Below are 23,747 nucleotides of genomic sequence, written 5' to 3'. Positions count from 1 at the left end.
GCCAGATGGCGCCACGTACCCACAGCTACGCGCGCGCCTGCAGCATTGGGACCAATCAGCGCCTGCTCACCGGCGGTAGGCGGGCTCCCGGTATTCCGCTAACGGTAACAAGGTACACAGTATGCTAAAGGTGTCTATTTGCGAGAACTTCGTTGACGACTTCGAGAATGGGATCCATCGTAACGCTGGCAAAACGCGGTGCAAACGTAAACGAAGCGACGGTAGCGACGGCCGCAATAGCTGATAGGTGCCTTCAACGTGCGGCCGGCGGTAGCTTTCTTTTCAGCTGCTGCTAGGCCGCTCTGCTGGCCGTCAGAAATCACGGAGTCTGCGTTACGTCATGTGCACGTTACGTTTCACGTCACTGAGTCCAGTGTCATCATAGGAGAATCCCAAGTTTGAATCAGAGCGGCGGGAAAAACTTTTCAACTTCGAATCCAAATTTCTTAGAAATAAATGCATCTTTCGTTGCCGGCCAAGTGGCAACAAATCCATGAAATGCTGTACTATCGGATTTTGCTATAAAAAAATATTAATAGAGCTCTCCTCACTGTCCCTTTAAGGTACAAATAAATAAATAAATAAATAAACAGAACTGAGTTGGTTTCACCTGCCTGACACACTGCACCTGTTTAAAATAAAAATAACTTCGTTATATTTACTTGGGACACCGCTGAAGTTCAGGTGAACTAAGGAACAGGAAGCAAAATAAACAGCAATTTATTGAAACCATATGTGCACACAGTCTCTGCACACCAGCGACGTCTAACAAACGGGTAGTATGCGAAGCAGCCAGGAGCAGAAGCAGTCAAGACTCCGGGGGCTGAAGAGGCACAGTGACCGTCAGCACCTGCGAAAAGAAGAGGCAACAACTGCTGCTACCAGGATGATTGTGGAAACACACGGAATGCATCACTTAGTCCTTAATTCATAACGTGGATGCATTCACGCAGATTCAGGGTGCAAAATGCAGCCGCCTTTGAACCACTACTGCTACGGCTTATTTCGTAAAACGTTCCCTACGCGCCTTTATCACAGCGTTAGACGCTTGTACCGTACAGATATGACACTAATTCACACACCTATTCTGTATTCTAGCGATTTTTCGCAGTGCTGCTTTCAGAGCGCAAGCTCTTAAAGGAACAGTAAAGGCGAATACCAGGATGGATGGACGGAAGATTGGAGCCTCCCCTTTGAAACGACGTGGTGTTTAACTGTGTTGTAAATTGTCATTAAAATTCGCCATTTTCTTCCATTACGGTTCTAACCTTATGTCACCTCTCTGCTTTTCAGCCACCAATCTTCCAATCACTTTTTGCTAACTTCCACCGCAGATTTATTTACAAGACCATTGTTATTGGATACCATCACATTTCAGTACAAGGTGTTCAATTGTTTCTACAGATCTACCACACACAGCACATGTGTCATCTTCGTTAAATTTTTTTTTGTTGCTGTGCGTTCTAAGACAGCCTGACCTAGCTTCAAAAAGTAGGGCACTGCCTCTTGAGTTATCATAGAAAAATTCCTTCCTGATGTGCCTTTTCCGGTATCGATATAGTACTACACTATGCTTGTCTTCCACTGAATTCCAATGTTGCTGGCATGAGGTTGGACATACATGGTCTGTTCTGAAAGTAGTAGGACTCATTTTTTTAAACAAAATTTATTGAACAGAATAGTACAAACGATTACAATTTTTCAAGGTAGACCCCTTCCGCACCTGCACGCTGCTGCCAATGAGTTTTACAGTTTTCGTACGCCTCCAGGAACGCCTGGACCAGAATGCTGTTTAGCTCCCTAGTCACGGCCTGTTGAACCGCCTGTACCGATCCGTGATGTTTCTCCTCGAGCGTCGATTTTATTCTCGGGAATAGAAAAAAGTCTGGCTGGGCCAAGTCGAGGCTGTAGGGGGGCTGAGGCAGCGTTGCCGCCTTGTGCTGGGCAAAAAATTGGGGTCCTCATTCACATGATGATCTGTCACGATCTCAAAAATTTGGGTTTGAGGAATGCTCAAGTCATCAGCAATCATTTTGGTACTCATTCTACGATCACTGTTAAGTAAATGTTTCACTCGCTACACATTTTCGTTGGTCTCGCTGGCCGAAGGGCGCCTGGAGCGGTCGTCTTCCTCCACTCTTTCCTTACCTTCTCAGAAAAGCTTGTTCCACTCAAAAAACACCTGATCTACCCATGGAAGCGTCACCGTAGGCCTCCTTAATCATGTTGTGAGTCTCTTTGCCCGTTTTACCAAGATTTACTCAAAATTTGATCGCGTATCGCTGATCCAGTAAACGCTCGACGATTCTGCGTGACGAGACGTTTCGACAGGGGTTCACAGTACAAGCGACCTCCTCTCTTCAACGGCCGAGAGCCTACTGCCGATTTTCCCCACCATTCCCATTACCCCCCTTCAACGGTCCTGCATGCGCAGACCACCTCTGGTCCGCCCGTTCGCCCAGGAAAAAACCCGTCCTACTACTTTCAGAACAGACCCTGTATGTCGAGGTTTGAAGTGTCTCCTCAAGTTGGCCATAATTTCCTGTAGCAGTCCAGAGGGCAATATCGTCTGAGCAGAAAGAATGTTCTAGGTGGAGAATTTCTCCAAGCTTATGGGCCAGCAGAAAGAGGGTCACGCTGAAAAGGAAAAAAGGAAAACCAAGGACTTTGCACTGTGCGGTACCTGTTCCACGTAGATGGAAGGAGTTAAATGTGTTGGAGCCTAATTGTATTTGTCTGTCCGGAAGGCTTTGATGTAGCTGTATATCATCGTCTATGAAGGCACTTTGTAAATGCACCATGGGAATGACCATAAAGAATAAAAAACAAAAGAACAGCGCTTACCTGATGCTTCGTATTGAACTCTGCCACCACTGAATCTTCATCGATGAGGAAGGGAAGGTAGAAGTCGAAGCTGTATTTTGGCTGCTCACTTATCAACCGTACACGATCCTCCCCCATGTCAAGGGCCAAAGAAGAACCTGAAGACTGCAGAGAACAGAAAAACAAACAAAAAAAAGAACGCCGTCTGAATTTGGACCTCCACATCCCATTTCTCTGAGAATGACGAAGCTTGCAATTTGTGCAATTGACAAATATACACATGCTATCTGCCAGACAATGTTCCCGGGAAGACTCCCTCAGAAAAGGTTAAGAAGTGCTTGCGATTCAGCTAATTGGAACATGATCATGTGCACTATGTGCGCTGCTTAGATTGACAAGGAAAGATTTAAAGTTAACACAAATGGTTAGACGTAACTGTGTTGTCTTCAACTCTGTCCTTGTCAACCTAAGCACAGCATGTCTTGTACATGATCAAAAAAAGTTACAACATTTTAAATTTCAATGGAAATTTTGATATTTAATGTTAGCTCTGTTTCATTTGGAACACAGCTATCTGGCATCAGTGAATGCAATTATCACTAAGTGTAGACGGCTGGTTGGTTCTGAATTGCATTATGAAACATCGTTTCAGCGCACGAAAAACACGGACCAGGAGAGCACACAACAAAAATGCTGGACATCAACTGAATTTTATCCACAAAATCAAGCATTTATGTGCACAAGGAGCCATCACTGGTGACATCAAACGCTCAAAGATAATCTGGAAACCAGGTGACAATTAACCAAGGTGGCAAAAACAAACAAGCAATCAAACAAAGGCATAAGTTTCATATCAATCATTTACATTTTTGCACATCTCCACCCTTTTTTTTTAACCAGGCTGACGCAATAAGCACGTTTGCCCTTAAATAATTGAATTCCTTTCCCCCGAGCACAACAGAAGGGGCACTGAAACAGTAACCTTTTTCATTTTAGAGGTTTTCATTAGAAATCGCCAAGAAATTTTTTAGCCACCCGTCTCTCTGATGAAAAAGATTACTGCGTAAGTGGCCCTTCTGCTGCACTCAGGGGAAAGGAATTCGATTATCTAAGGGCAAATATCGTGCCAGCCAGGCAAAAAAGGACGGAGGCATGCAAGAATGTATGTGAGTGATATAAAACTTCAGCCTTTTTTGGCGCCTTGCATAATTGCCACCTGGTTCCCAAATTATCTTTGAGCAATTGGTGTCATTAGTGGCATCTCTCTGTGTGCATAAAGGACTGTTAGTGGATAAGTACAAGTATCTTGGGGTGCGGATAGCACAAACGACTAAGGCAACAAACGACTAAGGCAGTAGGAATGCAGCTGTCAATGAAAACAGGGTATTGTGGAATTATAATAGGTACAGAGTGGTAAGAGGGACTTGGAAAGAGGTGACAGTTACTAGTCTGACTTTCGGCAGTGCGGTCTTGTGCATGGCACCAGAGGTTCAAGCAAGGTTAGAAATCGAGCAGCGTGAGGTAGGTAGGCTTGTTTTGGGAGCACGTGGCAGTGCATCGAATCAGTGGGTACAAGGAGGCATGGCATGGGCATCGCTCGACAGCAGAGAAGCTAGCAGTAAGATAGAATTTTTAGGACCGATTGAGAGAAAGGGAGAAAAGCAGTGGGCAAGGAATCATTTCCGTTACTCACACATGAGGAATGTCGACACAGAATGGAGAAAGCGAACCAGAAAACTAACAAGCAAATATTTGGGCAGCTGTCGGCGGGGCAAATCAGGACTGATCTGTTAAAGAAAAAGGTTAAAAAAACAGAGATCCAGAGGAAATCGGCACTCGGAACGTACATAACATTTAAGGAAGAATTTTTTTTTTGCCAAAGAAAATATCTACAGCAATTCTAGGGGAAGCTCTTTGTTGTTCGCGGCTAGGACGGGAGTGTTGCGGACTAAGACGTACCGAATCAAGTATCAAGAGATGGACACGTTATGCGGTGCGTGTGAAGAGGAGGAGGAAACGGCTGAACACTTGTACTAAATTTTCTGCAAAGAGCTTCACCATACAAGTGAAAGACATGGGGCTGATTTATTCAAAGCACTGGGGTTTAAGGAACAGTAGAAGAAAAATACATTTTAAATGGGTAGAAGTAACTAAGCTGATAGGTTCGTCCGTTCGCCCGTCTGTCCATCCGTCCATCCAGTCGTTGCGTCTCTGCATACTTTTGAGATGCAGAGACGCTTCGGAGAACTCGGGCCTGGTAAAATTCCCATCAGGCCAAGGTGAAGGCGGCATCGAGTGGCCGAGTCTGCCCTCGGTTCGCTGGACGGAGCGGGATGCTGCTGGAAGCTCAAGTTCGTGCCACGGCAGGAGGCGGCGGCTCCACAACTGCCCACTTGATTGGCCATCGTTCACAGAATTGTATTCCCCAGCCAGGGATCTACGGAATACCAACTGCATATAAAAAGCGGTGAGGGTCTGCTACCGAGGTACTCCTGTCTCGAATGGAAAAATGTAAAATAAATCTACTGCACAGCTTCCTTCGTAGCAGACGGTTTGATTTTGTTTATGGGCTTCAACGTCCCAAAGCGACTCAGGTTATGAGAGACGCCGGAGCAAAGGGCTCCAGAGATTTCGACCACCTGGGGTTCTTTAACGTGCACTGACATCGCACAGTACACAGGCCTCTAGAATTTCTCCTCCATCGAAATCCCACCGCCGCGGCCGGGATTGAACCCGCGTCTTTCGGGTCAGCAGCCGAGCACCATAACCACTGGGCCATCGTGGCGGCCTCCTTCGTTCCGCGTCGGGAACTGCAGGCCTGAACGAGTAAGGCAACCCAAAGGCCCCTCATACCGAACAATACACTGAAGTGAGTGTGCGAAAAGACATTTTCGGTATACCGGAGGTGCATTAGACGCATGCTGGTTTACCGGAAGTGTTCAGCAAGTTTGAGGCGAGAGCTCGTGGTCGACGTGGCGGTCGGGAAGTGTGAGTGCGCCACGCAGTACCTACCACGCCAGGAAGAGAGAAGCGCGCCACGAGCGTGTCGCGCTGTCCTGGCAGGCTGTGGCGCGTCAGGTCCAGCTTGGCCGATCCACGCCACGCCACGGGATTGCGGCCGCTGGAATCGGCGGCGCCTCCGTTGGAAGCTGTACCGTCATAGTCGGCCGTTGATGCGCTCTTACTCCTGGGCGAGAGAGAGAAAAGCGACGGTTACCACTGTGCGACGGGAGATACGGTGGCAGATTCAAACCAAATCGCCTACCTTTTCGTACTGGTTACTTCTAGAGCGCTCTTTTCAGTTTTCCCCGCATATAGACGGCAAAACGCATGTCTAGAACACGTTCTGAGCATGTTTCGGGCTGAACACGCGATAACTAGCGATAAGATTTGGTTAAAAATGGCCTGGATGTAAACATGCACAGTTAAACTCATACGATTTCATTGTCATTTTTTGCCTTCTTGGTCGCAGCGGCTTTGGGAGCGGCAGAACACACAATTTGGTTGTTCTAGGCATGTGTTTTGCCCTCTGTACTCTAAGAAAACAGCAGTTGCCAACACTGGGCCCTCAGCGTCCTGCATAATTCGGCTGGCCAATCACAACAGTAAACGACATGAGCTTTTTAACGTTTGACTTTTGACCTGATCATCGCGGCAGGTTATTTCACTGGAGAGCCCACAATCATTAGCAAACAATCTGACCTGCACGGCATCAGTAATTACGCTCACAATGTGATTAATATAGTTAAAGACAATAAAGGCCCTAAAACACTACATTGAGGAACAACTGATGTAACTGGGAGTCCATGGTAACGGTGAATATCGATATTAACAAGCTGCTTTTGGTTAGTGCGGTACGCAGCAGCCAAATTAATAATGAAAGAAGGTTAATCACTCGATCAGCTAAGTGCTCATGATGAATAAGTGGGCGCAAACGTTACAAAGACACAGAACGCCACAGGACAGGAGCGAAGGCTTGCTCACGCAATTTCCACACGAGGCCATCAGTAGAGATCTGGTCTTCTTTCTGTGTCCTAGTAACGTTTGCGTCCACGCATCCCGAACAGCATTCAACTAGCCCAACTTTCCATTCTGTTCAGCTAATTGTGTGAAACAAGGTAAAATGCTTTCCTGAAATCTAAAAATATTACGTCTACCTAGCCGGATTTGTCAAGAATATTTTCAAAGAAATGGAAAACACGATTAGATGGAGGGGAACGTCTTCATCACTCATTCCGCTCAGCAGCAAGCTTACGTTAAAAGAACAGCATGCGAACTATAGTCTATGAAAACAGCCTCAAGCTGGTCAGATTTACAACGCTACGGGTGCTGATATTTATAATAAGCGGTTCTTTGTTACCAGGAGAGTGATGGCAGTCTTTTTTATAATAGTTGTACTTCCCAACTCTAGGGAAAATAAGTAATAGGGAACCTCACTGGCAGCTTTAAAGAAAGATAAACAATCCAGAGGATTGCATAGCAGCAGAAAACAGGACGCCAAGAACAGCGGTCACAAAAAATGTGCCACTACGTACCGCCAACAGGACAAGTAGGGCCACTGATCCCTCACGCCCGCTCACTGTTGAGCGCGAGTGGGAAGCCATTTGTAATCAAAAGGATTTTGGAGTGATCTGACCGGACGTGGGCTCCCTTCGATACAGAGCATGCACGAACGCTGGACTCCGAGCTTCAACTGATCTCGTACCCACACAGTGATCCCGGAAGACGATTCTTACCACTGTCTGTGCCAGCCAGAGTCTCATACCACTGTCACAATGGCATTTCGAAGGCCCTCGGCTCAAAGGCCTATCAAGCGCTGCTACACGGGCGGCTCCTATGGCTGTGCAGTCAACCGACAAGATTTCGAGGGCCTTCGAACGGCGGCTGCGCGCACTAGCGCAGCAAAGCGCTCGGGTTTCAAAATGACGGAACTTCTCCTTCTTTCCCAGTCTTTGCCTTATAATAGTGTCTCATCCTGGCCAGACGGTATTCTGTCCAACTTTAGACTATGTAATTTCCCCCACCTGTGAGAGGGTCCATATTGAACAAACCGGCAGGTATTTCAAGGAAACGGTACGTGAACACAACTGGACTGTGAATAACAATGCAGGAGATCACTTAGCCCAACATTGTAAAGGCTGCAAGGGTAAATGTGAGGAAAAGAGAAAGATTCTCTGCAAACCGCTGTTTGGTTGGTTGCTTGCTTTATTGCATTTAACGTCCCAAAGCAACTCAGGCTATGAGGGATGCCGTAGTGAAGGGCTCCGGAAATTTCTGCACTGACAACACACAGCACATGGGCCTCTAGAATTTCGCCTTCATCGAAAATCAGCCGCCACGGCCAGGATCGAACCCGCATCTTTCGGGTCAGCAGCCGAGTGCTGTAACCACTGAGCCACCGCGGCGGGGCAAAACCGCTGTTTGGATACATGAACTTTGTGTTCAGATCGAGGGACAACACAGAAAGGAAAATCAAGGAAGCACTACACATAAGAAAATCCGTACAAGTGTATCAGCACCCCCTCTGTTTCGCTTTTACCAAGGGAAATTGCTTTTCTGGAGGGCTACTTGTAAAAACCTTCTCTTTTTTTCGCACTGTCCAGTCTTCTAAGGATGAAATTATTCACGAGTTATATGCTGGGTTTCTGCATTTTTTACTATGGCTTTTTGTGCACACACTCGCACCCATTCTGCCTTTTCCCTGCCTGCGTTTCCATTTTTTGCAATTTACGTTCTTCGTCATTTTCACCTTTACTTTGGCTGACCGTTGGTTTTTGAGGCTTCTGCTCTTGTTGTCTGTGGCTTTGCATTTCGCCTTCGTGCTTTTATTTCCTTAACTTTCGTACTTATAGCCGTTAATTGTTGTTTGACATATGCATCCTTTTCATTTGACCCTTACTCCGATTAATTGTCCAATGACATTTGGCTTCTTTTTTATCTCTGTCAGGCTCACTTATTCTTGCTGTTTTTCTTTAAGCATGAAATGCTTTTAGCTCCCGTTGTCGGCAGTGCGGTGACGTCACGCCGAGACCGAGAGCCAACATCCGGGCTATGAATTCCACTCATCCGGGCACCATACGAGATTTAGCGAGACTCACTAAGCCCTCCTACAGGACCGGCATACAAGCGCCAGTAGCTTCGCGCCGAACGGGTGGTGGCGTTCCTCCCTTTCTGTACGGGGGGGGGGGGGGCGGTTCGGGTGTCCACCGAGATGAAGAGAATTACTGCGCAATTTCCTTTCCTCAAAAAAAGTCGCGTTCAAAGGGCAAGGCATCGCGCCGAACGGGTGGTGACGTTTCTCCCTTCCTTTACGGTGCGGTTCGGGTCAACGTTACTAGAACAAACTCAGTTTCACAGCTCTGCCCGGAGAGCTGTCCCAAGTGGCGGTCGCGCGAACTAGTGGCGCTGCGATCGAGTCTTGCTCCCTCGTCGCCGCTCGGTGCGGCTCGCTGGCCCTGTTGCGCCCTTTTTAAAGAGAGCGCTCGCGACAGCTGTTTTGTGTCGTCTGCTTCTCAGTTAATTTTAAGGCCTTTAATGCCTCATACTGTCGTTAGCAGCCGTGTCGGCAGATGTGTCCTCGTTTCGGCGTCACTACTTAAAAAAAACTGTCGAGGCTGAGAATCGAACCAGGGCCTTTGGCATTTGAAGTCACTTACTCATTTGGCATTTAAACTAGCCATTAACTCATGACTAGTTAGTCATGATTGGTTAATGACTTACTATCCTGTCTTGACTGGTCAGTCATTAATGACTCATGACCTGTTAGTCATGATTGACTAGTTATTCATTAACCAGTGATTACTAGTCATGACTGGTTAGTCATTAGTCATGACTGGTTAACCATGACTAATGACGCATTGGTCATGACTGGTTAGTCATTAAGCAGTCGACTAGTTATGACTGGTTATAACTAGTCATGACTGATTAATTACGAACTAGTCATGTCCAGTTAATGACTGGCTAGTCATGACAAACCAGTTAACTACTAATGGCTGGTTAATGACTAACTTGTCATGACTGCTTAATAACTAACCAGTCATGACAATTAGTAATTGGTCATGGTTAGTCATGATTAATCTGTCATGACTAACCATGACTAATGGCTAACTAGTCATGACTAGCCTTGACTGGTTAATTACTAACTAGTCATGACTAACCATTAATGACTATTTGGGTCATCACTTGACCCATGACTTGCTAGTCATGATTGGTTATTGACTAACTAGTCATGATTGCTTATTGACTAACTAGTCATGTCTGGTTAATGACTAGCTAGTCATGACTAACCAACGATGACAAACCAGTCATGACTGGTTAATGACTGGTTAGTCATGACTGTTTTGTCATGACCAACGTTACTAGAACCAAGTTCTAGTAATGTTGGTCATGACTACCTAGTCATTAGCCAGACATGTGTTAGCGAGAAGTGGCCGGATTCTTTTCGAATAAAGAAAACAGGTTTAATTTAAGACTTAAGAATACAAGAATGAGATAACTGGATTATTGATACGTAGGAGGTTCGGCGGATCTGCAGAGTCGGGAGGGCCTCGCCGACGCGTCTCGTATCGTCGGCGCCTCTCGGTCGTCTCTTTCTCATGCTGCAGCGGTGGGGCTTTTATAGCCTGAGGAACGGTGGCCCCTCCGAACTGGCCAATCCAAAGGCGGCACTCCGAAAGGACCAACCAGCGACCGCGCGGCCAACCGCTTCAAATCTTGCCGCGCGCGCTGGCGTCCGGGGGAGGAGGAAACGGCGCCTCGCTGTCTGGCCTCTTGTGACAAGTCCAGACGTGTTACTTGCAGATGCTTCTCCTTACGACTCCGCTGCCGTAAGGCGCAGCATCGTAGCTTGTCAAGGGGTACGCTCGTAGGAGAATGTTAGGATGCGGGGGGCCTCGTGGTCGCTGAGCAGGAGCGTTAAATGTCGTGTGCTGGCGTGTTGGGGCCGCGTGGCTCGTAATAAATGTGAATGCTGACACATGACTAGTTTGTCCTTAACCAATCATGACTAGTTGATCAGGACTAACTAGTCATTAACGAACTAGTAATGACTAGTTAGTCAATAACTAATCATGACTGGTAAGTCATGGGTCATGACTAATTAGTCATGATTGGTTAGTCATGACTAGTTAGTCATTAAGCAGTCATGACTGGTTAGCCATTAGCCATGGTTAGTCATGACTGGTTAGTCATGACTGAAGACTGATTAGTCATGACTGGTTAGTCATTAAGCAATCATGACAAGTTAGTCATTAACCAGTCATGACTAGTTATGACTGGTTAGTCATGACTGTTTTGTCATGACCAACATTACTAGAACCAAGTTCTAGTAATGTTGGTCATGACTAGCTAGTCATTAGCCAGACATGACTTGTTCTAACCAATCACGACTAGTTGGTCATGACTAACTAGCCATTAACCAACTAGTCATGACTAGTTAGTCAATAACCAATCATGACTAGAAAGTCATGGGTCAAGTCATGACCCAATTAGTCATGATTGGTTAGTCATGACTAGTTAGTCATTAAGCAGTCATGACTTGTTGCCATTAGTCATGGTTAGTAATGACTAACCATTAACCATGACTAATGACTGATTAGTCATGACTGGTTAGTCATTAAGCAATCATGACTAGTTAGTCATTAACCAATCATGACTAGTTATGACTGGTTTGTCATCACTGGTTAGTCATGACTAGCTAGTCATTAACCAGACATAACTAGTTAGTCAATAAGCAATCATGACCAGTTAGTCAATAACCAATCATGACTAGTAAGTCATGGGTCAAGTCATGACCCAATTAGTCATTAATGGTTAGTCATGACTAGTTGGTAATTAATCAGTCATGACTAGCCATGACTGATTAGCCATTAGTCATGGTTAGTCATGACGGATTAATCATGACTAACCATGACCAATTACTAATTGTCATGATTGGTTAGTTATTAAGCAGTCATGGCAAGTTAGTCATTAACCAGCCATTAGTAGTTGACTGGTTAGTCATGACTGGTTTGTCATGACTAGCCAGTCATTAACCGGGCATAACTAGTTCGTAATTAATCAATCATGACTAGTTATTCATGGGTCATGACTAATTAGTCTCGACCCAATTTGTCATGGCTAGCCAAGCCAAGTCGCCCCATAGCCGCCTTGTGTGTGCCAACGGCCGTGCGGCCAAAGTTGCGTGGAAAGGCTTTCGCCTCGCGCACTTTAGATCGTCAAAGTGGCCCCTGAATTTTGTTTTAGTATTTTGTGACATCGGGCCTCTTCATGCTGACCTGCTTTGCACCGGGATGCAATAGCGGGTATCCCAACGATGACTCCGCGGACAGTCATTTCAGCGTTTTTGCAATTTTTTCACAATATTAACAGCCTAATTTCGCATCACACAAACGTTTTCTCCAAGATAACACACAGCTTCGAAGCAAAAGCTGCCGTAATGGAAGTATTATTTTACTGCAGCCATGTAGAGCGCGAATGCAGCTCGCCAAAACCTCATATGTGCCGGCCGCTCCACGCGTCCGCGCTGCGTGTAGCAGACGACGCACCCGGCAGGGAGCAAGACTCGACTGCAGCGCCGTTAGTTCTCGTGACCGCCGCTTGGGACACTCCTCCGCTGGGCGGTATGGGGAGCTGCGAAACTGAGTAGGTTCTAGTAACGTTGGTTCGGGTGTCCACCGAGATGAAGAGAATTACTGCTCCATTTACTTGCCGAAGGGGTGGTGGCGTTCCTCCCTTCCTTTACGTTGCGGTTCGGGTGTCCACCGAAATGAAGAGAATTACTGCGCCATTTCCTTTCCTCGAAAAGCGTTGAGATCAAAGGGCAAGGCATCGCGCCGAACGGGTGGTGGCGTTCCTCCCTTCTTTTACAGTGCGGTTCAGGTGTCCAGCGAGATGACAGACAATTACTGCGCAACTTCCTTTCCTCAAAAGGCCTTGCGTTCAAAGGGCAAGGCATCGCGCCGAACGGGTGGTGGCGTTCCTCCCTTTTACGGTGCGGTTCGGGTGTCCACCGAGATGACAGAGAATTACTGCGCCATTTGACTTTCCACAATTTATACATACTACACAAGATGTTCCCTACACAATACAGGGGCACATGTCCGTGTTGCGGAGCAACCCCCACGCTATATCACATCACATGGGAATGCGAACGTAACAGAGCATTTCACAAGCTAAATGACCCGGGTGCGGAACAATGGGAGGGCCTGCTGACCAGCAGCGAGCTCACGGCCCAAAGGGCACTGGTGCAGCACGCCTGCGAAGCAGCAAGACTCAGCGGTGCCCTGGAATAGGGGCGCCGACCTTGTGAAGAGGCCGAAGACATGAAGACATCGGCCCACCGCTAAAACCTGATTTTTGGAGCAATAAATGTTTTTCACTCACTCACTTACTTTCCTCAAAAAGCCTTGCGTTCAAAGGGCAAGGCATCGCGCCGAACGGGTGGTGGCGTTCCTCCCTTCTTTTACGGTGCGGTTCGGGTGTCCACCGAGATGACAGAGAATTACTGCGCCATTTACTTTCCTCAAAAAGCCTTGCGTTCAAAGGGCAAGGCATCGCGCCGAACGGGTGGTGGCCTTCCTCCCTTCTTTTACGGTGCGGTTCGGGTGTCCACCGAGATGACAGAGAATTACTGCGCCATTTACTTTCCTCAAAAAGCCTTGCGTTCAAAGGGCAAGGCATCGCGCCGAACGGGTGGTGGCGTTCCTCCCTTCCTGTAAGGAGCGGTTCGGGTGTCCACCGAGATGACACACAATTACTGCGCAATTTCCTTTCCTCAAAAAGCGTCGCGTTCAAAGGGCAAGGCATCGCGCCGAACGGGTGGTGGCCTTCCTCCCTTCTTTTACGGTGCGGTTCGGGTGTCCACCGAGATGACAGAGAATTACTGCGCCATTTACTTTCCTCAAAAAGCCTTGCGTTCAAAGGGCAAGGCATCGCGCCGAACGGGTGGTGGCGTTCCTCCCTTCCTGTAAGGAGCGGTTCGGGTGTCCACCGAGATGACACACAATTACTGCGCAATTTCCTTTCCTCAAAAAGCGTCGCGTTCAAAGGGCAAGGCATCGCGCCGAACGGGTGGTGGCCTTCCTCCCTTCTTTTACGGTGCGGTTCGGGTGTCCACCGAGATGACAGAGAATTACTGCGCCATTTACTTTCCTCAAAAAGCCTTGCGTTCAAAGGGCAAGGCATCGCGCCGAACGGGTGGTGGCGTTCCTCCCTTCCTGTAAGGAGCGGTTCGGGTGTCCACCGAGATGACACACAATTACTGCGCAATTTCCTTTCCTCAAAAAGCGTCGCGTTCAAAGGGCAAGGCGTCGCGCCGAACGGGTGGTGGCGTTCCGTGGACTGCCTGGCAGCGCTACAACACGCTGTCGCGTTCCACTCCTAAAGGCGAAGCTTAAGCGTCATTAATTAGCAGTTGATTAGCATTTAGTCATTAATCAGTAATTAGTCACTAAACAGTAATTTGTCATTACTTCGTCATCAATTATGTATGTGTGACGTAATCCAGTGGTGACGTCACCAGTGTCACCTAGGGAAAGTGGTGCGGAAAACGCTTTCGCCTCTGCGCACTTTAGAAAGTTTCGAACGCGCTGCATATACATTCTTGTCAGGCATGGAGGAAGGAAAATTTAGAGGCATGGAGGAAGGAAAAAGAGAGGAGTGGCCCTTTCCACACAACACCATGGGAGAAAAGTGTGGAGGAAATCACGTGGTTTTTTCGCGATCGGGAGGCCATATAGTCCGGGCAGCTTAGCAACGGCGTCGTAGTTGCTGCTTGCAAACATGGCGGTAGCAGACGGTCGCGGCGTAGCATTTGCGGTGCGGCGTAGGCGTACTTTTCTCAACTGCTCGAGTTTGTTTTTGATCGTGCTCACAGGCTGACGTTGGCGCCGTTCACTCATATCTCAGGTGGAATTCGCTGCAAAACTCTCGTTGTTGCGTGCATTGATTTCAACGTGCTCGGCGACCACGATCGCACAGACATTTCGTCTATGGCATTCGTCTACTGCGTCACTGCTCGGAGCCGTCGGGAGACTACCGCTGCTCACTGAGGAGCACTCGCGCTGTTCGTTCACCAGTGATTCAATATGCCGTGCGCTAGAGAGGTCGTCGGCGTATTGTGCGGACGTTTCACGTCCTGTGCGTGCAGTGTGCGTGTACCATTCGCGCTCCCGTTTCCATCGGCAGTGAATCCTCGTTGCTATTAGGCGTGTTCTCGCAACGCTCCAGTGATCGTCACTGGTGTTAGTGTAACTGTCATTTTCGTCTTTCGCGATTGCGCTTGTGTGAGCGGCGGGGGCCATGACATGGGCGGAGGGCGATATTTTAAAGGAAGCATGCAGCTGCGCTCACTTTGCTCATAGTATACTGCAGAAACTTTATTACCCGCCCGTTTCAAGCGTGTAACGTTTGAAGCGTCTAGCGAGCTCTAGTTTTTGGGACGTGCCGGGCTCAAGTGTATTCGTTCATATCGTGGCCAAGTCTGTGTTTCTGGTCGCGCGCTATGCTTAGACCGGTTTCCTGTTGCAGGTTTGCAATTGCTTTTCTATCTGATGTCATAGTCAAGAAGTGCGAAAAAGGCGAAGCTCTAACTGAATTAGGAGGCCTTTTCTCACGTGTTTATTGTGCCCATGTCCTGTGATTGTGTTTTTTGGGGTAAAAAGTACTTAGTGAAATGAGGACCCACATGTGCGCTGAATTTCATTGATGTCTGTGGTTATGTTGAAGAAAAATAATTTGATGCATTCGATCATTACGTACAATAGATCAGCTTTCATTTTATGTGTTGTCATCACGAGTAAAGTGTGCTACTATGCAGTGACATTAGAAGCTAGTATTTCATCAAGTAGCGAAAAGCGGTGCGTACAGCTGCAGCTCTGCACATTAAACATGAAACACGGCATTGAAATGATGCACAACACCGCGAAACTTATAATGCAGCCACTGGGTACTCCTAAACTTCTAGAAGTCTGAAAAGCTACGGTAATATATATTATGCACAATACTAGATCTGTGGATATGCGAAACATGTCATGTTGCCATGCTACAAAGGATGGATTTATTGAGAGGGGCAGTCACATTTTAAACATTTATTTCTTGGACTTTTTTCATTGAGGAAAAGGTGTTTAGAATGGTTATCCTGTGTAAAATTTCAGATAAGCCCTCCCCTGCTGTCTACTATATGCACTTTGGCCCTCTCCGTTTCTGTCACCTGCTTGAGTGGCTCTTGGAGTTGTGAATCAAAAGTCATTGCTGGCACGGCCACCAATACAACACGTTATGATATTACATTTTGCGTTCAGGGTCAAGAACTCAAACTTTTTTGTATACTTGCCCATCCTCACTGCTGTATACCAGAACGCATTCCTTGCATCACCACCCGCACGAAAACATGCTATGAAGATAAGTATAGTATTTATGGCCAACAACAAAGTACTGCAGAATTTTTCCTACCCTCACTGCTGCAGCACAAGGCAACGTTGACATAGCCAGCTTCCCAAACATATGCAATGGAAGCAGATCGCAACATTCAGCAGCAAGAGCTGCATTAAAAGGCAGGTTGAACACTAAGGTGGGGTGTGACCATGCATGGCAGCATTGTTCACGACTCAGCCGAAAGCAGACAAGTGCACACTCATTCAGCATAATACTAAGGGGTTTGTGCTATCCTCCAGAGAGCGCGATTAAAGTGCGGCCAGTATGCGGCACACTTTTATGCGAGCATAGCATGCAAACAACCCAATATCAATAACCTTGCTCAGGGATCTCATTCATGAACCTCTAAACTCATTCTAGCATAGAATGATTTTTTTTTTACAACCTCATGAGCACATTTTACAGCTGTCCACTCAAAAATCATTATGCTCTCAAATAGAAAGTGTTGCAGAGTACCATTCAAATATAAGTCTCGTGCAAGCAAGCTGTACATGAAAGGCTTCTAGGGTAGCCATATACTAAAACATTTCAGGAAGCTTAAGTTTAAAGGGAGTACTTTACACTGCATTAAGGTGGGATAGTTTGTTCGGAAGCTTCATGAAATACACTGTGAGTTCCAAGACACACAGCATTCAAAGGAGAAAGAAAAAGAAAGGAAGAAGAAAAAGAAAGTGCTTTCAGGCAATCGGTATGTGAAATCTCTTAATTTTAGAACGTTCCCCAAAGCTCTTATAAAATTTGAAAAAATATTTTTGCAGAAATGACTCACAAAAACCTGAGCTACTGGTGACTATTGCATGCCATACTCAGTAAAGAATGCAGGGGCTCGTTCGTTTGAATGTGAAATTTACCGTTGATTTTATATCCGACTATTGTCGCGTATACCTTTATGCACTCGCTGTAGTTTCTACCGGCATCTTGCTTACACCTGCGATTAATTCGATCCCGACTTTACGTATTCATTGATCACACGCGCCCTTAGGTTATTCTAAACTCAAAGTAGACACGTGCGCCGAATCAGATGAGTAAAATTCTTTCACAATACAGCCACTACCAGTGGCGTAGGCAGAAGTATTTTTCGGGGACGCCGCTGGTAAAAAGAAAGAGACCCTGCGCTTAAACAATACCTTAGAGATGTTTCTTCTTTAATAAAAGCGAAGGGTTAGTTTTGTTCACTGCAATATCTACATAAAGATACGTATGCACACAGGATCCCGAGAACTTCATTCATAAAAAACATTTATTTTCTCACAAAAAACAACTCATATGGAAAAACGTGGCTATTTACAGGTGACGATGAGGTTGATGGAGCAGCACGAGGTCCTAAGACGGCGTCGCGGAAGGAGCGACCCGTGTTTGCGACGGTGGGAGGAGCGCAGGGCGCCGAGTTGCGTGCAGCAGCTGAATCTGTGCGCTGAATATTTTCACATCATATACAACAACACAAAAGCTTCTGCTCTACAACAAAGTCATCAACTGCAAACAAATGGCATTTTTCAAAACTTCTACCCCGTACATGCAAACCTGCGGGGGCCTGTGCCCATGCGGTAGCACGCTTCTTCGTTGGCTTTGAACCGCGCGCGCAATCGGCGCGGCGGCGAAACGTCAGCATGACGTCAGCCCGGACAAGATGGCGCCGAGCTTGTTTCCGGCTTCACAAAATGTCACGTGACGGCCTCTCCTCTAATTTTCCTTCTTCCAAGTTATATTCTAGGCACTATATCCAAGTTTAGAGGAGAGGCCGTGACGTGACATTTTGTGAAGCCGGAAACAAGCTCGGCGCCATCTTAATCCGGCGGGCTCTTTTGTTTACATTTCGCCGCCGCTCCGTTGCGCGCGCGTTTCAAATCCAACGAAGGAGCGTGCTACCCCATCACTCCTCGCGCACATTTATCCAGATCTTTACAACCCAAACTGCAAACACTGTGGCCAACGTGCTACCTACGATCACATCCTGTGGGACTGCAAAATAGAGCCACCTCCGGGTGATCTAGTTACAGCTCCTTCTCTCGAGCGGTGGGAGACCGTGCTGGCTAGCTCTGACCCCAGAACGCAAGTTTTGGCGGTGGAGTGGGCTGACAAAGTCGTCGAGGGCTATGTACTCTCGACCACTTAACGCGACCTCTTGCCAAGCTCTTCCCGGCGAATAAAATGTTTTACAATCAATCAATGTATGGGAACAGACCCCAGCGCGAGTGGCGCTTGGCTGCTTGCCAGTTTAGGGTGCCCTATGCTGGTGTTCGTCAGCGGAAAAGTCAATAAAGCGGAAATACCCGTGTGAGACAGGCGGCTACTTCCAGTTATTGCTTCGTACTGCGTCCTATTCATGCTGTCTCCCACTGCTCGGCCCTGGTCACAATTAGTTGCAGCCGGGAAAAATGCTTATCTCAACTCCTGCAAGCGCGGGAAGTGACCTTCGCTTTCAATTACTGCGGTGGCCCATCTTGACATGCAGTACCCGTCGCCACTTTTCGCTACGTTTTTTTTTTCTGACGGCGGAGATTATAAGCTTCCCTGGCAGTGGCGTAGCCAGAAATTTTGTTTGGGGTGGGGCTCGTGTTGCAGCGCGGCCTCCTCATAGAATTTGCGGAGGGATCAAACGCAAAAATAATAACTGCATTGCCATTGAGAATGCCATTGTGCATTACATAAAGCTCACTGTCTAGAACAATGAAATATGTATTCTTTAAAATAAAAGAATGTATATTTGTATGTCTTAAAAATAGTGTTAACTGATACCAACGTTTCCATGTTTTTGCGTATTTACTAAGTAAACAAAATATCACGCGAAGTCTACAACTACATCAGTCCGAAACCAGCAAAGCAGTGCATGCCACTGATATGAAAAACGTAAAGGCCGTGAAATGAGCTAGTAGCCAAGACAAATATTTTAATGAATCTTTGTCACTCAAGTGTGCACGTGTCTGCTTTCGATTCAGCAGTGAACAATGCTGCCATGCATGACCACACCCCACCTTAGAGTTCAACCTGCCTTTTATTGCAGCTCTTGTCGCTGAATGTTGCAATCTGCCTCCATTGCGTATGTTTTGGAAGCTGGCAGTGTCAACAGTGCCTTATGTTGCAGCAGTGAGGATTAGAAAAATTCTGCAGTATTTTTTTGTTGGTGTTGAATACCATACTTATCTTCATTGCATGTTTTCGTGCGGCTGGCCATGCAAGAAATGCTTTCTCATACAGCAGTGAGGATGGGCAAATATACTAATAGGTCTGAGTTGTTGACCCTGAACACAAAATGTAGTATCATAACGTGTTGTTGGTGGCCGTGCCAACAATGACTTTTGATTCACAACTCCAAAGGCCATTCATAGAGGCGACAGAAACGGAGAGGGCCAAAGTGCATATAGTAGACGGCAGGGGAGGGTTTATGGATGGGGGGTGGGGGGGGGGGTGTCGCTTCCCTCCAAAAGACTGAAATTTTACATAGGACAACCATTCTGAACACCTTTTTCTATTAAAAAAGTTCAGAAAATATACGTTTAAAATGTGACTGCCCCCTCTATAAATCCACCCTTTGTAGCATGGCAACATCGCATATGTTTCACATCCACAGATCTAGTATTGTGTGTAATATATATGACCATAGCTTTTCAGACTTCTAGAAGTTTAGAAGTCCCCAGTGGCTGCAGCAAGTTCTTTCCTTCCTCCATGGGCTGCAGTATAAGTTTCATAGTGTTGTGCCTCATTTCAATGCTGTGTTTCATATTTAATGTGCAGAGCTGCAGCTGTCCGCTCCGCTTTCTCTACTTGGTGAAATACTAGCTAGTAATGTCACTGCATAGTAGCACACTTTACTTGTGATCGACAATACAGGCAATGAAAGTCGATCTGTTGTATGTAATGAATGCATCAAATTATTTTTCTTAAACATAACCACAGGCCCTTTTGCTGGGCTAGCTGGTGTGACATTATGTTCAGGAAAGTAAAAACAGCATAAATTTTACACAAACCACACAGAAAGATGGACAGGACGGGCGCTCCATCTTTCTGTGTGGTTTGTGTAAAATTTAGCGCTGTTTTTACTTTCCTGAACACAATAACCACCACAAGCATCAATGAAATTCAGCGCACATGCGGATCCTCATTTCACCACGTACTTTTTACGACAAATAACACTGTCACAAGACATGGGCACAATAAACGCATGTGAGAAAAGGCCTCCAAATTCAGTTAGAGCTTCGCCTTTTTCGCACTTCTTGACCATGACATGAGCTAGAAAAGCAATTGCAAACCTCCTACAGGATACCGGTCTACACATAGCGCGTGACCAAAAGCACAGAATTGGCCACGATATTGATACATGCATTCGAAGAGACAGAAGTAGTGCATGCACTAGAAGAGAAAGAAGTTAGTTGCTCTCGCTCGCGCGCTCGGACCACTGAGGGACCGCCCAGTTTTTCGTGCTCCGGTGTTCTATTTCGCGTTGCATGCAACAATATCAACGAATACACTTTAGCCCGGCACGTCCCAAAGGCAAATAGCTCGCTACGCGCTTCAAACGTTACACGCTTCAAACGGGCATGTAACAAAGTTTCTGTATACTAAGAGCAAAGCGAGCGCAGCTGCTTCCTTTACAATATCGCTCTCCGCCCATGTCATGGCCCCCGCCGCTCAAACAAGCGCAATCGTCGAAAAACGAAAACGACAGTTATACCGACGTCAGTGACAATCGCTGGAGCGTTGCAAGAACACGCATAGGTAGCAGCGAGGTTTCACTGCCGATGTAAACGGGAGCGCGAATGGCACACACACACTGCACGTACAGGACGCGAAACGTCCGCACACTGCGCCGACGACCGCTCTAGCGCACCCCGTATTGAATCACTGGTGAACGAACAGCGCGAATGCAGCGGCGGTCTCCCGACGGCTCCGAGCAGTGACGCAGTAGACGAAATGCCCGTGCGATCGTGGTCGCCGAGCACGTTGAAATCAATGCACGCAACAACGAGAGTTTTGCAGCGAATTCCACCTGAGATATGAGTTAACGGCGCCAACGTCAGTCTGTGAGCACGATCAAAAACAAACTCGAGCAGTTGAGGAAAGCACGCCTACGCCGCACCTCAAATGCTACGCCGCGGCCGTCTGCTATCGCCCGGTTTGTAAACAGCAACTACGACGCCGTTGCTAAGCTGCCGGAGTAAGATGGCCTCCCAATGGAGAAAAAACCACGTGATTTCCTCCACACTTTTCTCCCAGGGTGCTGTGTGGAAAGGGCCTCTCCTCTTTTTTTCCTTCCTCCATGTTGTCAGGAAACGATTGCGTCCACATGGACCAGCGCACATGTATGTGTGGTGTGGTGTGTTGAACACTAGACCCATTTCAAGATTTTGACTGGTACCATCTACAACCAATGTGTTATGCCCGTAAACATTTCATGCTTACTCTACTCTCGGTTACGGGAGAGGCAGAGTTTTTTTTATACGAAGCGCAGTGTGCATATGGCTTAAGTTTTTATGCTGTTCTTTAGTAACGAGCAGCGTTATTCAGCTGTGATCTCACCTGTTTTATATGTGCGAGTGCCGAGGCGGCCACGTGCTTGGGTCTCCCTTGATGTGGACTGCGTTGTATTTTCCATCAATAAACAGTTCGCAGTCTGCGCCCGTGGTGTTTTGTGTGTTCCTCGTCGCATATGTCCTCCTATTTTTGCGCAGTTCTAGCCTTTCTAGAACAAAAGTAGTACACAGAATACAATAATGCTGATTTGTTAAAAAAAACATACACTCAGCAATGATGCAAAGAAAATAAAAATTAGCTGTGGCTTAGCTCTGGTTAAGCCTGAGTGATTGCGAAAGCAATAGCTTTCTGGCTGCGCTTGGCTCTGCTGGTGGTTTGGCATGGCTTCGCCTTTTGTGCAACTAAAGGATTTACTCTGTACACAACATGGTTTCTACTGTTTGTTCATTCCAATGAACACGCTGTGGTGGTTCGTAAAGTAGTGACTCTTGGCCTGAACACTGGTAATTAGATAGTCGTCAGGATGTCTATACATCACCAAGTCTAGACTGCTACCCTATTGGGTAATACTCTTTGGTTGGAGAGGACATAGCTGAAGGTAGTGCTTCATCTGTCTCCTCGGCACGGCGCCGGCGTTTGCGCGCAGCACGTCGCTCCAGCGACGCCTTGTACAACTCCTCAGACTAGACTAAGCGGAGCACGCCTGCGGCGCCCCGTTTATCCTCTCCTAGCGAGCGCCCTCACACGGCGGGCCGAGGAGGCCGTCACGTGGTAGCCGTGGCGCCGAGCGAAGGAACGACTACGGCCGAAGAGACGGGCTGGGGCCCCTGCTCTCCTTTGGTCGTGACGTCACGCTGTCACGTGGTCGTGCGCCGCAGCGAAGGAACGACCTCCACCGACGGCAGAAAAGTGCTAGCAGTATTGCTCTCGCAATAAAAGCAATTGACGTTTCGGCGCCCGTACGGGTGCCTTGATCACAAAGAAGCGAAGGACGGCCAGGTGAGGACGATTTTTCTCAGGGTGCGCAGGTATATCTCTGGGAGATTGCCACGGGTCCGGTTAATCGTGTTTGGCGTGGATTGAATGTACAATGACTCTATGACAAGGCATAGTTGAAACTTGGTTCAGCGCATGCAAAAGACGAACACAAAGAAAGGAAACGACACACACGGAGCGCTACCAACTAGCCCAGCACGAAATTTTGTTATGAAAATGCGTTTTGGTAACGATTTTTCCTTTGCAATTACACGTGCTGCGTCCCAGTCGATAGTATGGCCAGTTTCCTGACGATGTTGCGCTAAGGCGTTTGAGTTAGTTTTTTTTCCTTTGGCGACGTCATTTTGGTGCTGTTTGAGCCTTGGCTTGAATTTTCCTGTTTGTCCGATATAGGAAGCCTCACAATCACGACAGGGGATCTTTTCAAATTATGACGTTCAAGTGGTCCACGTTCCTTCATCCAAACAACCACTCTTGCGACTCAAGGACCCTCTTGACCTCGATATCTACCCAGGTGTGATCTACAAGATCCCCTCTCGTGATTATGACGCTTCCTATATCGGAGAAACAGGAAAATTCAATACAAGGTTCAAACGGCACCAAAATGACGTCGCCAAAGGAAAAACTAGCTCAAAAGCCTTAGCGCAACGTCATCAGAAAACTGGCTATACCATCGACTGGGACGCAGCACGTGTAATTGCAAGGGAAAAATCCTTACCAAAACGCCTTTTCATAGAATCATTGTACATTCAATCCACGCCAAACACGATTAACCGGACCTGTGGCAATCTCCCAGAGATATACATGCGCACCCTTCGAAAAATCGCCCATATCTCCCCTTCCCGTCCTTCGCTTCTCTGTGATCAAGGCACCCGTACGGGGGCCGAAACGTATATTCCTGTTATTTCCTTTGCATCTTTGGCGAGTGTATGTTTTCTTTGACAAATCAGCATCAATTTCCCTCGCCAGACGGGATTCCGTCGAACCCTAGACTTCAGAATACAATAATGAACGTGTCAAGG

The 23,747-nt window shown here is 47.1% G+C and overlaps 1 protein-coding gene across 1 annotated transcript in view; it reads right to left on the bottom strand.

Annotated features, from left to right (window-relative positions):
• Positions 1-703: 703 nt before the first annotated feature.
• LOC149326671 (PIH1 domain-containing protein 1-like) overlaps positions 704-23,747 on the bottom strand; it is a 138,986-nt gene continuing 115,942 nt past the window's right edge. The window contains exons 6-8 of the mRNA XM_089562988.1: positions 5,836-6,010; positions 2,845-2,988; positions 704-850 (exon numbers count right to left, since the gene is read on the bottom strand). Coding sequence (XP_089419114.1) covers positions 809-850; positions 2,845-2,988; positions 5,836-6,010 — 361 coding nt within the window. The 3' untranslated portion in view covers positions 704-808. The remainder of the gene's footprint in view (positions 851-2,844; positions 2,989-5,835; positions 6,011-23,747) is intronic.

This window comes from Amblyomma mixtum, chromosome 10 (genome assembly GCF_055824585.1).
Source record: "Amblyomma mixtum isolate Tamu chromosome 10, ASM5582458v1, whole genome shotgun sequence".
NCBI classification, from domain to species: domain Eukaryota; kingdom Metazoa; phylum Arthropoda; class Arachnida; order Ixodida; family Ixodidae; genus Amblyomma; species Amblyomma mixtum.
The sequence above is the reverse complement of the archived record's forward strand: the minus strand, read 5'-3'. Positions and strand labels throughout refer to the sequence as shown.